Below are 14,220 nucleotides of genomic sequence, written 5' to 3'. Positions count from 1 at the left end.
TCAAGTAAAGTCATGTCTGCAGATTTTAAGTGACTTATTACAACACATCTGTATTAAACTTCCATAAAGTGGGGGTACTTGCAAGAGACAGATTAGATTAAATTAAATTAGTGCAGCAGAAGTCGAGATACCGTGACCATTAGTTCCAAGGCATGACCCCAACTCCCAAAAAAAAAAAAAAAACGGCATCCTTCCCATAATACCACTTGATAAGTCGTGTCTTTTCCTGCCACTATTTGTAAATGATGCCTTCTTCTTTGTAACGCAGGATTTCTATGATACATTTTTGTCATAGTACTTCAAGGTTTCTCTTTGGATACAATTGATGTGTTATTGTTTCCTTCTCTTTAGGAGTAGTTTTATTGTATACCTCTTGAATCGTTAATTGATTTGAGATGTTTCTCCTGCTGGGTAAATGGATGCTTAACTATCAGTCTATTGGTATACAGAGCTACTGCACATGAGTGCTTTTAGACATTTAGACCAGACGGAGCTCTGACTGGTTCGGAGCGTGCTCTCCATTCAGATGTGTGAAAGAAGGTTGATTTCTCAAAAGGATAAATACTCTAAAACCCCTTAACATCCAGTGCTCCTTTTTATTCCCAAAAGAAGCTTTGAGATTGAAAAGAATCCTCTTATTCCACTTTGTCGGACGGTATCATATATATTCTGTATCAGCTTGGTCCAGCTCTGCATGAAAGCCAAATGAGGTTTACACTGAATAAATATTAAGACTCCATTACATCAAATGGAAAGATGTGTCATGTATCATTTATACAACAATATGATCAACAATGGTGCATTAAATGAAACAAATTCAATCAAGAGCAACTAAAAATCTCAGTAAATTATGTTATTCGTACCTCAAGGGGATTTCACGTTGCCCTGGCAACAAATAAAACTAGTGCAATCAGTTAAGCATTAATATGCAGAAGAGGAGTGAAGTGTGCAGAAAATAATGCAGAAGAAAGCAATGTTTCTATCGAGGTGCACCTTTTTTTTTTTATGTCAAAAACGCATTAGTCTCATTAAGTGACCCCGAAACCAATTTGATATTCCAGAATATACTGCAGGACACGCAGATGTCCTCGTCTGGTCTCTGAACCGGAGTCTGGATGCATCTGTTTGCAAACAAATCTAAAAAAAAAATCAATTCTAGAGCCTTGACTGGAGAGAAGAAAAAGCACACCGGGGATGATGTTAAAACACAGAAAAAAACACTAAATACCCAGAAACAAGTGAAAATGCACAAAACCGCATGCACGCACACACACACGCACACACAAAGGCTAACAAAACAGAAACACAAATAAATTCACACCTGTTCGGTGCAGGTGGTGCAATTTGGTTTGTGCGTGTGAAGAATTCATGCTTCCCCAACTGCTGATGTGTGCACGGTCTAGCCTCAGACTCTGAATTATCCGAATCACGCAAAGGCAAAAAGCTAATCTTTTTCATTCTAGTCAATTCCAATTTTAAGAAACAGAGAGCACCAAAGTGCTCTTCAGAGAACAAAGGAGCATACATGTGAATAAAATCAAGCAAACGTGAAGATACACAGACAGAGCTTGTGTGTGAGCATGAAAATAAGTGAGTGACAGCTCCCTTGGGTATTGCACAGCAGTATGATTCAAATAACAAGCTGCCAGGAAATAAATAAAAAGCAGAAAGAACTGGTGATGTTAAGGATGACCCACAACTCTAATTGTGTGGTCACAAATAAAATAAAAAGAAACACCAACGCTGCTGTGATCTTTAATATTTAAATGTTCCAGTGATTTTTTTGATTTTAGGGATACATTTCAATTTGAAACTCACCTGTTTGACATCGTAGGCGAAGAGCGCGTACTTCAGATCTGCAGAGAGCGAGTACTTTACCACCTTGAAGGCCACCTGACAAAGAAAATAATGAGCAGAACCATTTTTAGATTTAACACTTTTCTTTTTAGACTTTTCTAACCCGTTGAGGATGTATATTGACAAAAGGAACTGCTAAAGTAAGTAAGTGAGTAGCATACATTAACCTCTTGTCAGCAAATACATTATAATGCAATAAAGTAAATGATGAGTAGATACATGAACAATTATGCGTAGTGGGGAAGGCTTCCCTTAGTGCAGGTACATGTGTAGTGGAATTGAATGCAGCCTTGGCCTGACCCCTCCCATGGCCAACCCCCTAATCAAGGCTAGGCTACATAAGGCACCTGTGCCCCTTTGTCATGTCTTTGCTTCCTGATCTGTCCCTGCTGTGGTTGTGGCTAGTGTTTGTTGCACCAAGGTATGTGAAGACCCTTTTTATGTGTATTTCCAAGTCAAAGAGTTTGGGGTTATTCACCTCTTTGTTTAAAGTGCTGCTAGAAAACTCTGTTGCCCCTCCTGCCCTGGGAAGGTGATTTGTTTCCTTGATGTCCCATCTCAGTGGTGATGAGTAAGTTCAAGATTGTAAATGGAATTTTAATATATATAGTGAAGGTGAGCCTGGTTAATTGTATTCTCATTTTCAGATTCCTCCTGACTACTTATTGCTGTTTTGCCTTTTGGTGTTTTCTTGCCCTAATTTTTACTTAGTTTTGCTCCGTTTAGTTTTGCCCTAATGAAGCTCTGTGCAAATTTTTTTCAGGAAGCCTTCTAAATGACTTCAATCATCAGTCTCCCTGAAACTATTCAGCTGTTAAGAGGTGTTCACTTTTCAGTAAACCAATCAAAATCGGCCACGAAATTAATGTTAATCACAGCATGACTGTCAGGTTTAAATGTCTCTCTCCTTGCTATCCGCTGTGTTTTCAGTCAAACGTGCAACCCTCCCCTTCCACCTGCGGGCATCGTCAACCACGGCTTCCTGGGTCCCTTTGCAGCGGACCGCTCCTTCGTTTGGTCTCTGGGTTCCCTGTCCACCATCACCAGTGTCTAGGCTCCATCGGGGGGGAATATGTCTGGCTTCTCTACCCCTTTAAAATATGTTAATGATTGCGTCTAATCCCAAAGACTCTGTACATTTCTTATTCTGCACATGTACAATAAATCTTTGCATATCTGCAACAGTCTCTCCTGATTGAATTAATTTTGTTCCTTTCCAAGTAGTTTCCCCCTTTAATGTTTGGTTTAGTTCTGGCTTGCCCCTTAGTTACCTTATTTTTGTCTTTAGCTTGTGTCCATTTAGTTTAGGTTTGACTTACATTAATTGTACTGCCCCTTTCTTGCTTTTTGGGAGTTGTCTTTGCTTATTTGTGTAACTAACTGGGTTAACGTTTAGTTAATGTCTTTCAGAGCAGGGTGCCATCTTGTTGGGAGCCAGGCAGCCGTGGTGAGGTTCCTTCACTGTTGCATGTGAGTAATTGCATGGGGATGTGATTATACACTGCAGTTTTGCTGTGAGGACTTGTGTGGTTTTGTTTTCCTGAATTTCATCGCAATCCATCAATAGTTGACAACCATTCCCTAAAAAACTGCTAATCTGGCGCCAGAGGAAAAGTCAACATGATGCTGAAGACCTATTGAAACTGTTGCAAATTGCATAAAAGTAAACAGATTTGAATAATTTCTGAGAAGACTAAAACAAAGAGTGATTCTCCATGTGAACTGATTGATACTTGACAGGTTATGATTGCTCTTTTGTGTCTGCTTACATTGTTCATAGTTCCAGCTTTCATCACCATGACAATGCAGAACACACAGCAGGCAGAAACTAATCTCACAACTAAAGGCCATAAAACCACGAGGGAGCCACGGCAGCTTTTGACATTTTTGGAGAGGATGAGGTGGACTAGGTTTCTATGGATGACGTTTGAGAAATGTTTTGCAGTGAGACAACTATTACTCAGACCAAAAACAATGCCTCATTAAAAAATTCTGTTTAAGTCCTACAGTCTTAAGATTCTTTTGATGGTTTTTGTACAATGCGGTTCATTAATTTAGCTATTTTCTGGTTGTGGATTTTACTGCTGATAGCAAGTGACTTCCTAACTGAGGCTACCTCTGCTTTTTAATTTTGTTTGCGTAGTTTGACAAGCTTACCGCAGGGCCAGAATCCTCATCAAATCCCCTTATGCAACCATAACAATTCTGCAAAAGGAACAGCGCCCAAACCCTTTGTTTATCAAACAATAGGATTCACAGAAGGGGAGAGAATAAAAGTAATACAAAATGATGCAATTGGCAAAATTTTGCATTGGGCCAGTTTCAAATAAACATTCCTGATTGGATTACAGCAAAATGTAAAGCATTCAAAGGATAATCTAATTACATACTGACATTGGTTCACAACCAGGCAATTGAAACGTAGATGTGATCATCTGACTGACTATTCAGTGATTTGAGTGCACAAGCAGCTAAACCCTAATCTTGAATCATATTTGAAAGTGAATAGCTGTCTTCCTGTTGACAGCGCTGATGTTGAGTTGAGCAGATTTAGGGACCTTAAAGCCAGAGCTCTTGGTCCATTCCTCAGCAGGATATTATATTGTGAGTCTGCAGGAAAGTGAGGCGCTGCTAGCTCTGACATGTTTCCTGCAGCCTCTGGGGATCCAATCACACCGGACAGACTGGAAGATATGTTTTTAAAGTGTTGAGGCCAGCAGCAATCTTAGGAGGCCTAGTCCCTTATGCACAGAACATGTCTTCTCTACGAAGCCCCTCATAAAAAAATGCAGGCTAGAAAATATATTTTGGGCTCTTGAGGCGTTGAATGTGTTTTTACAGTAATTGGAGTACTTTTTCATTTTGTAACAACCTGAGGAAACTTCAGGGTTTTGCATGTACCTAGAATGCCAACAATCCTGCATCAAAAGTTGCAGAATATCTCAGTATTGAAAAGTTTTTATAGCCTCAAATGGGTACATACGGGGCTTGTGGTAGATTTTGGTAAACGTTTAACTTATATTGTGTTATAGTGTATGTTCAAGCCTGTGTGCATTCCATTTTACGCCTGATTGCAAGACAAACATGTTAATGCATCAGCTAAAACTGATGCAAAATTGCTTACATTACAGTAACTGCTCTGCCACAACAAATTATGTAGTAGTTGTTAAAGATTTAAAAATTGGGGTCAAAAACATACAAACGTGCTGTTGGTCAGAATGACTTCTGTCTCGTTGGAGGCGAAGTTGAACTTGATGACGTGACCGTCCCGGTTCCTGTACACCACCTCTGAATCTGAGAGAGCAAACACAGGCGGCAGATCAGAACAACCAAACTGACCTGTCAAATATAAAAGCAAATGTCAACTCCCTATATGTGCAAATAAAGCGTTCTGTACCAACATAAGAGGCTGAGATCTCTGTAGAGCTGCAGAGAGCTAAGCTGGAACAGGTGGAATTAATTCAGCTTGTTAGAGTTGCTTATGGTTGACTTGAAGTTTGAAAGCCTTTTAGGGAACGTACATAGGAATGAAAACTGAGGTTATGACTAATATTTTCCTCACATGTAAAAAATGTCTAAATTAACTGTTCCCAAGTAAGTTTTATTTTTTTTTAATTTTTCATATATAGAAAGGTGACCAAAAAGCCCAGATAGATCCATGACTTGAACTTCATAAAATAGCTTCCAAGGTGAGAAGCGAACTCCCGGGAACCTAAATCGTGAATACATGTTTTTTCTTTTAATTGATGGAGGACTTTCACACAGGTGTTTTCACTGATTTTGGCTGATTAGACTTCTGCTCTGGTTGAAGATGAGTGGAGTTATTTTGGGAATTATACATTAGGATCTGGTCAGAGCATTTATGACCTCAAAATGTCAGAAGGAATTGGATTCTCTTGCAGAGATGAAGTACATTTGCACGTGGCTTTCATGTCGAGTTAATTTTTTTTGAACTTTGACACTTAAACTTGTCTTCTGACTCTCCTCTTGGCAGTGCTGAAGGAAGGTAGAGAACGATGTACATATATATACAAAATGTATTATCCTGCTCTGAATGTCTGTACAACAATAGTCTCTTGGAAACAAATGTGTCAGGTTATTGTCTACTTGGTTATCTGCCAGCCAAACGGGTCTAATTAGACAGAATAAGAAACACCTGTGTGGGGATAATTCATAACTTAAAGTTAAACCAGGATAAATTACAAGATAGGATGTTTTACTGCAACAAACTATAGACAATTGGCTAATTGTGCACCATATTAATGGAAATAAATCCATGTAACAGTTATTCCTTGTGTTTAAATGATTGAAACTGCCACTAACGCGCCGATTCCCGTGTCTAACGAGAAGAAGTAATGTGGAGTTAGATCCTGGTTTCCACAATATCTCCCAGTAGCCTCTAAGGACTTGATTGCCTCAATGTGTAAATTGAAAAGGACATCAATCAGCAGGATGGGTCAGACATATGATTATAATGTTATTCCCGTGGGGAATTATTCTCTTTCTAAACAGGAAGCAGCTGCAGCTTGGACTAAAGGAGAAAAAGACTTCTCTTTTCTCTCTCCGCCCCCCCCCCCCCGCTCTCTGATTTCTGTTACACTGGGGATTCTGTCATCTCATTAGCCATCGCTCTGAACTCGGCAGCCTGTCCACTGGGAACATTTGTATTTCACAGCCACACACACAGCTATGCTACCGTTCGGTTCCAAGGTAACAGCGGTTTTCTGAGTGAACAGACTATCTCTCCACAGTTACATATTCCAAATGTACAGGGGATTGACCCACTGGGGCAGTTGATGTGGATATCACTTTAAGAGACACCACTGCATGGCCCATGCCAGGGCAGAAAAGGCCCAGGTGTGCATGGGCTCACTGATTAACATTGATCGAGTGGCCTTGCGCTGTAGAGATAGGCTCTTCACCAAGGTTACCTTGTAACCGAAAGCTCTCTATCGTATCGAGGCTATCTCTCCACAGAGTTACATTTTCCATATGTACGGGGGACACTGTCAGACACCCCGTGAGGAGACAAAGGAGAGACACACACAGGCCTGGGTTTGTCTTATAGGTCATAGTGACACCATCCAGACCAAAAGTCACATTAATTCACCTCCTACACAACAACAAAGACAAACGCACGCGCACACAAAAAGATTAAAGTGCATCTCCTTTACTTCCAAGCTTGTTCTAGAAGTATGGAATGTCTGACTTTAAATTCTGGAGTCCACACCGTTTCAAATTGTGAACGTCCTCATCAAACTGAACCAGAAGCAGCTGTGCCTCCTCTCTCATGAACTCCTGAAACTCATTTGGAGTGAATTTGTGGCTGATTACAGGGGAGGAAACCACTCACTGCTGCATGAGAACAGGCAGCTTTTCAGGCTGAATGTGCATTGATAAAAGAAGTGTTACTAAAAGTAAATATGAAGAAATGATGGTGAGGTTCATGTGAAGGATGCCAGTTTAGAGGATTTCTTTTAAATGATATTGATCTTTAAAAAATGTCAAAACCTTTAGTCTTAAACCTCAATTTTCTTTCTTTTAAACATCCAGTGGCATCACTCCCAACACTGGAAAACTAACGCACATGGTTTTGGAATGAGTTGTTGCTTGTAATGTTTGGTTGTCTGCATACTTTTGGCCACACAGTGTCTTTCTGGAATCCCCTGTGTATCTGTAATAGAGTTATGGGATTGTAGAAAGGACTCTGGACTTGCTATTTTGCTTCTTATTTCCACATATTTTACATAACCTAATCATACAGAATGCATTATTCATGTTTTACTCATATGGGTCACTGCTAAATATGTAGCCTATTGCTTGTGCAAACCTCATTAGCAATCATATACATGACAAGCCAAGCAGCGTGAAGCACTCAACCAACCTCTGATTGGACACACACACACACACTCTCTTTCTCTCTTGTGTAAGTACCTGGTTGATATCTTCATCCACGGCTTAATCAGATATCAACAAGCTCTACTTAACATTAGGAATACACATGAATAATTCACTGCAACATATAGGAATGTCAAAATAGATATAAGCAATGAGAGAGATGATTATATGGTTCAAAAGTCAGTCTAGCGTCTATAAAGATAATGATGATGCAAGAAAATCTTGCATCATCAAAACTACGCACAGAGAGCAGAATCAAATACTGACAATGTTTCTGCACTGCACTCCACAAAGGCCTGCAGCGTCTCCACAGCGAGACATATGGTTCTGTTTTGTTGATTTCTGTCTTCATAGTAGACAAATAAAAGCTTGTAGTCAAGCATATTGTATATTTCCATCACTTTTAATTTTATAAATTCAACAACATAATCATGCTAAGTTTCCCTTTCAGCTCTCGGTGCATTAGTGAAGCTTTTTACCTTTGGACCTTTGTTGCCTCCTGTTTCTAGTCTTTGTGCTAAGCTAAGCTAACCGGCTACCGGATGTAGCTTCATATTTACCAAATACACATCCTGTATAACTCATGGCACGAAAGTCAATTAACTGTCAAACTAAAAACAAAATCAGGTGTTCAAACACACATCCTGCATGCAGGAAACAATGAAAATACTTTATAATAACATACTTTATGCGACCAATTCCCCCGGATCTGATCAATCTTTTTTATTTGCATTCATCACTCATCTGTGCTGAATTTCACTCAAAGGAGGAACTGGAGGAACGTGCTGTGAGCGGTCAGGAAAAAGATTTGAGCGTTGACGTTTGATTGTTTAGCTCTGGTTTTCCTGACTGGTTTTGGGAATATAATCCTCATTATATTCAGCCCTTGTTTAAACTCAAGGAGCTGCAATCTCGTGTCCTAATTTTGTCTCATATTATTTTGTCTTTCTGAAGTGTTCTGAGGTTCCCTGCCTCTCTTCTCTAAGTGTCTCTTGTGCTGTTAAATTAGGGGTGAGCAGCTATTGACGCCGGACTCGGATGTTAGAGGAGAGAAGAGGAAATGAGTTGGAGGTTGTCAAGAAAGCAATTTCCATTACAGACATGTTTGAATTACACCCGCAACACCTTCAGGAGGCCCAGCACAGTAAATTCATCCCAGACATGCTCGTCTACTCGGGCTCTCGGCTCTCATCACACCCGCTCTACATTAGATTTACACCGCACAACATGTCAGCCGGTAATTTCCCAACTTCATCATCAATCTCAATAAAACAGCTAATAATGGGACAGCTGACCCTGTTGGGTTGAAAAACCCATTATTGTGGTACAAAACAAGTCACTCCTCACTCTCCCAGGTGATGTAATACAGACCTCAGCTAACAGCTACCGAACAATATACAGTCAATCCATCACATAACTAATGATTGAACTTCTGTCCAAAAACCTGATTTGCACACTAACAATATATTAAGTAAAAGTTGTGCTAGGATGTTTAGACGAACATTTCTTTGCTTGATCGATTCCACTCTCATGTCTGTTTATTAAATATGAAGCCAGCTGCTCTTTAGCTGCTAAATGCTCTGCTATGTCCGTCTGGAATTTGGTGCTGAGCAGGTAGTGAAAAGATTTTCTTTGCTGAAAATAGCTGCCTGCTGTGGACTGAAAATTAGAGCTGCAAAGATTGATCAAGTAATGGATTAGTTGTGAATTGAAAAAAGTAAAAAATTCTCTCAAATGTAGATATTTTCTATCTCCTCTGTGACAGTAAACCAAATATATATTTAGGTTGTGAACAAAACGAGACATTTGAGGACGTAATTTTTCACCATTTTCTGCCATTTTATAGACCAAACAACTATTGATTAATCAAGAAAATAATTGACAGATTAATCAAATATGAAAGTAATCGTTAGATGCAGCCCTACCGAAAATTAGCTATGAGAGCGGTATACCAAAACAGTGATCTTAAAGATGCTAATAAAGATCCCTAAAACTGTGGGAAACTACAGAATCAGATGATAACCTCTGATCGGAAATCCCTTTAAAGTTCAAATGTATGTCCCTGCCTTTAGGGAGTAAAATAAGGTCCTCACTAGCACATTTGTGTGTGTGTGTGTGTGTGTGTGTGTGTGTGTGTGTGTGTGTGTGTGTGTGTGTGTGTGTGTGTGTGTGAGAGATAGAGGCCGTCCCAATAGAAGCCCATAATGAGTAGCCACAGGCCACAGGACTAGTCATTAGTATTATCTCCCTGTGGAAGCGCGGGACGCAGCAGGCGGTGGATCTCTGTTCCCTACCCGGAGCTGGAAAGCCTCTCTCACTTTCCCCCTCCACCTCTGTCCTTCTGTCAGTCCCTGCAAGTCTCCAGAAAGGTGTTGTGGATATATTTAGTCACCCACGTCCCTGAATTTACCATATACCATAAAGTTGTAATTGCGCTGTCATGTCAACAAACCGTCTTTCTGTTCAGCTCCTTCAGCTGTATAGCCGCTATTTTTCCTCTCTTTCTTCCTCGAGCTATTTTTATTCTTCTCCCAGCTCGAATGCAAACACAATCTGTCACGCTGTCAAGATGCCAGTTAAACAAGACACACATTTCAGATTCTCCACATTTGGATTTGAATAGGGAAACGTGGAGGAATGATGCTCTCAGTCACAGATCAAGGCCTGTGCTGTAACACCTCCATCTTATGAAACACGTGAAGGAAACGTAATGAGGAGGTGTTGGCGATGTGGCCTGGAGGAAGACTGGGGAGGAGAAAGGTCAGTGAACTCAAGTGGAAGCAACATTTCTCCTGCTGTGAGGAAAAAAATGATTGGAGAGCTGTGAATTTACTGCTGCCGTTAACGTTAGATGACATCTATTTAACGTGCAGACAATCCTCCAAACCATACGATGATATAGGTCGTTTATTCCTCCCCTCTAATGATGCGTTTCATAAATTAGCGCCCCAGGCAGTGGCAGGAAATACAACCTACAGGAGCGGTTTCCATCCTCATATTTAAACCAGAGAACGGTCGCTGTTTTGTGGAAAGGTTCGCAGTTTGGTTACATTTAGGCACAAAAACTACTGAGTTAAGTTAAGATAAAGATTGCGGTTTGGATTCAAATCATCTGTTACATTTTTCAAATTCCGGCTATGCATATGACAAACAGAACGTGACATTGTTCCGTTAGTTCTGTAACGTTAAAAAAAAACTCCCTGTAAACTTTTATTTTCAAACGGGACCCTAACCCTGGTCTCCTGGGGGAAAGTCCTGTGTTTTGACCCATCCTCCACCCCGACCAATTTGACGCTCTTATTGTTCGTCACCTTACTTGTTCGCCGCCACTATAAACGTTAATATAAGTCCTATTTGCTACTTAAAACAAACGACTTATGGGAGCGTTTTCCGGGAGAGGAGAGTCTCAGAAAATCTTAAAAAGGTATTTCCAAAAGAAATTTGCTGTTGCAAATTAGTTATGTATAAGATGATAATTTCTAGGAGACATGGTCGCTAAACTTAAATTCATATACTTAGCAAGCTCGGTTTTCTAGCTGCTCTACTTCTAAGGAAGTACAGATACAAGATGGTGTTTAGTAGTATAGTAATTAAATACAAATGCTTATTAAATACCAAAATATGTTTGCAAAAGGACTTATATTCTAAATGTACAAGAAATATGGACATCTTCGGGGAGGGAAGTTAGCAGGATCACAAACGAGAAAAAGGGATACAGTTTATGGTGCATTATCTCCAGGTGCAAGTACAATAATACACAGGTTTATCTCAGTTCTGCTATTGTAATGCAGTATTCTAACTCTTCTGGCTTCCAGTGAAATGTAGGGCTGATTAAAAGATTTTATTGAGAACTTTTTATGCACGCTGTGCGTTTGTATCTGCAGGAGCTGAAGTGACTCAGGAATAATTTACCAGAAAAGATGAGATTATCCAGCTCATTCTCATTCAACTCCCTGTTATAGATTTATCTGTACCGGCTGGCTTTTAATATTCTAATGGCTGGGATTTAATATTTCATTTAATCTAATTAAGGACTAAATGTGTATGTAGCGCTGATGCAAGACATACAGGCTCTAGTTTAAAGTCTTTAACCTGTGGCCATTACACACTGTTACCAATAAGCACTGTATTAGTATTATTATAATTATGTGTTAGAATTCTTGCTCGAATATGGTTTATCACAGGGTGGGAGGATGTTTGACCCTGAGTCACTGCAGGCTGTTGTACTGTTGATTCAACATGACACTGTGAGGCCATCTGTGTTTGAATATGAAGGTCAGCGGGAGTGTATGTGTTTACGCACTGTGTGCATGTGAAGTGATGAATAACAGAGAGATGTTTAAGAAATAGGGTGTCGTGTTCACTTTATTCTCATTTAAGTTGAGGTTTTAATCTAAATTGTTTGCATTTTTAGTTTTTAATGTATCATTTGAGTGAGGGAATTCATTTGCGGAACATGACAAAGCAGGTTTTATTACCTTCTATATGAGATTATCAGGAATCCTTCGACGTTGCAGCGTTACCAGCTCCTTTTGCAGAAGATGATCTTTGGGAATAAATGTTTGTAATATACACTGAGTTAATAATGCCCGCATGCAGTGAAACCTCAGGTGGAGAGATTCTCATATTCTATTAATGCACTTCCCACAGTGCTGTGCACTTTTTACCCAAAGAACTTGTTTTTCCTCCCCTGGTAGGAACATCATATCTACCTGGGGTTTGATGAATTTTTATTAAACTCATATGCGCAGTGCCGTCTAGCACTAAAAGGATGGAAACAGTTTTAAATGATCTTTATAGTTAGAGAGGGGAACAATTAACCTAAACTGATTCTAATACAACATTTAGATGACATTCTTTGAATTGTTTTTTCAATAAAGTCCAGAGAAAATAATGAACCTTTACAAGCAGCAGGTCTCATTAAGAAATGAGTGTAAAGATGGTAAAACCCCACTGATTTCAAGCCAGATGTCCAACCTGAAACTGTTCCATCCGATCTGAACACCTGAGAAAAGAGCACATATTTTGTAGAAGATAAAAATACCAAACCATGTCTCACAGATGTCACCCCCGTTACTTCCTTCTCAAAGTCACACTGTTTTGTTCTCCTCTGTTCCATCACCACCACTGTTGTGTCCTCACCTCCAGATTCTCCTCCTGAGCTACGTGACCTCCATCTCTCCCCCCTCCTTTCTTTGCTATTGTCTTCACTCTCCAAGTTTGCTTACAGCTGAATGCAAAATGTTCACAGCCGTTTTCTGGAGACTGCTGTTCAAATGGATTCTGGGAAGTGTAGTATATCCAGGGTTCCTTGATTTAAATCTCATAAAAGCTTTTAGCAGAGTCCCCATATATTGTATTATTGTTTTCAGGAAAGGTTGGGCTACTTAAAAGTGCTATCAGTTTGCATGTTTGTCCTCAGTTTGCATGTTTGTTATCTTTGCAGTAGTCTACAGTATTTTGACAACGTTTCATTTCCGGGATTGTTCAGATGTCACCGGAGGTTCGGCCTGATGTCCGTACCCTTCCCCTTTCTTTGTGTTGGCGTTCTAACCTCCGGTGGATTTGTGAGGACTGTGGTTAACTGCTCCTCAGATCTCTGCAGGGTAAATCCAGACAGCTAGCTAGACTATCTGTCCAATCTGAGTTTTCTGTCGCGCGACTAAAACTACTTTTGAATGTACACATGTTCAATCAAAACAAGTTCCTTCCCGAGGCTATTTTGCAGAGGAATGTGTGGCAATGTCAGGGATGTGAGACAAAGGAACCCAAAAGCACAACTCATTGGGCAAAAAGATAGAAGCAAAATGTCTTTTACTTGAAGCAAAAATCCAGGCAGGCTAAAGTACTAAAAGGTTAAGGCTGAGGCGAAGTCCGAAAAGCATTAACAGGGTCAAAAAGTCGGTACAGATCAACAAACAAGACGCTGGAAAGCTATCTTTGCAGTACTCACCGCTGACCCACGTGGCCTCTGGGTCGTGGACGGTGAACTCCGGTTTGTACAGATCGGCCACAGTCAGCCTGGACTTGCTGCTGCCGGGGAGCTCCGCTGGGAGGAAACACAGCCAAATCCAGTCTATTCTTACAGCTTTGTCACCAAATAACAAACTGAAGAGTGGATAGCACTAAATTAGCATACGCCTGACATACCAGGCGTGAGGACGACCACAGACATGGTGATGAGCGAGCAGACCGCCACGATCACCAGCAGGGAGATGGCGATGCCTTTCCAGTTCCTCTGCGGGGGGCTGACGTCCACAAACTCCTGCAAGCACATTCCCAAACACAAACACGTTAGCACTGCTGCATCCCACACCTTTAGATAAGTGGATACGACTACAAACTTATACAAGTATGTGGACGTACACATACATTATACTCACATGTGACAGCTGTCAATTTAAAACCATGGGCATTAATCGTCTGCTATGACAACTTCCAGTCTTCTGGTTTTAGGCTTTTCAC

At 40.3% G+C, this 14,220-nt stretch overlaps 1 protein-coding gene and 1 long non-coding RNA gene across 5 annotated transcripts in view; one reads left to right on the top strand and one right to left on the bottom strand.

Annotated features, from left to right (window-relative positions):
• Positions 1 to 14,220, bottom strand: part of LOC120554571 (inactive dipeptidyl peptidase 10-like) — a 58,392-nt gene that overhangs the window by 20,252 nt on the left and 23,920 nt on the right. For 3 of the 4 annotated variants that reach the window (XM_039793528.1, XM_039793530.1, XM_039793529.1), the window contains exons 2-5: positions 13,906 to 14,020; positions 13,709 to 13,804; positions 5,057 to 5,151; positions 1,819 to 1,893 (exon numbers count right to left, since the gene is read on the bottom strand). In XM_039793528.1, coding sequence (XP_039649462.1) covers positions 1,819 to 1,893; positions 5,057 to 5,151; positions 13,709 to 13,804; positions 13,906 to 14,020 — 381 coding nt within the window. Of the gene's footprint in view, positions 1 to 1,818; positions 1,894 to 2,018; positions 2,062 to 5,056; positions 5,152 to 13,708; positions 13,805 to 13,905; positions 14,021 to 14,220 lie in introns of those variants that run through there. The other variant, XM_039793531.1, reaches the window with a different exon arrangement.
• Positions 2,182 to 3,755, top strand: LOC120554573. Its single transcript, XR_005638516.1, has 5 exons — positions 2,182 to 2,278; positions 2,621 to 2,678; positions 2,788 to 2,990; positions 3,273 to 3,327; positions 3,638 to 3,755. It is a non-coding gene; the product is annotated as an uncharacterized LOC120554573 (long non-coding RNA).

This window comes from Perca fluviatilis, chromosome 24 (genome assembly GCF_010015445.1).
Source record: "Perca fluviatilis chromosome 24, GENO_Pfluv_1.0, whole genome shotgun sequence".
Lineage (NCBI taxonomy): Eukaryota > Metazoa > Chordata > Actinopteri > Perciformes > Percidae > Perca > Perca fluviatilis.
Note: the sequence above shows the minus strand (reverse complement) of the source record. Positions and strands in the feature narration are given on the sequence as shown.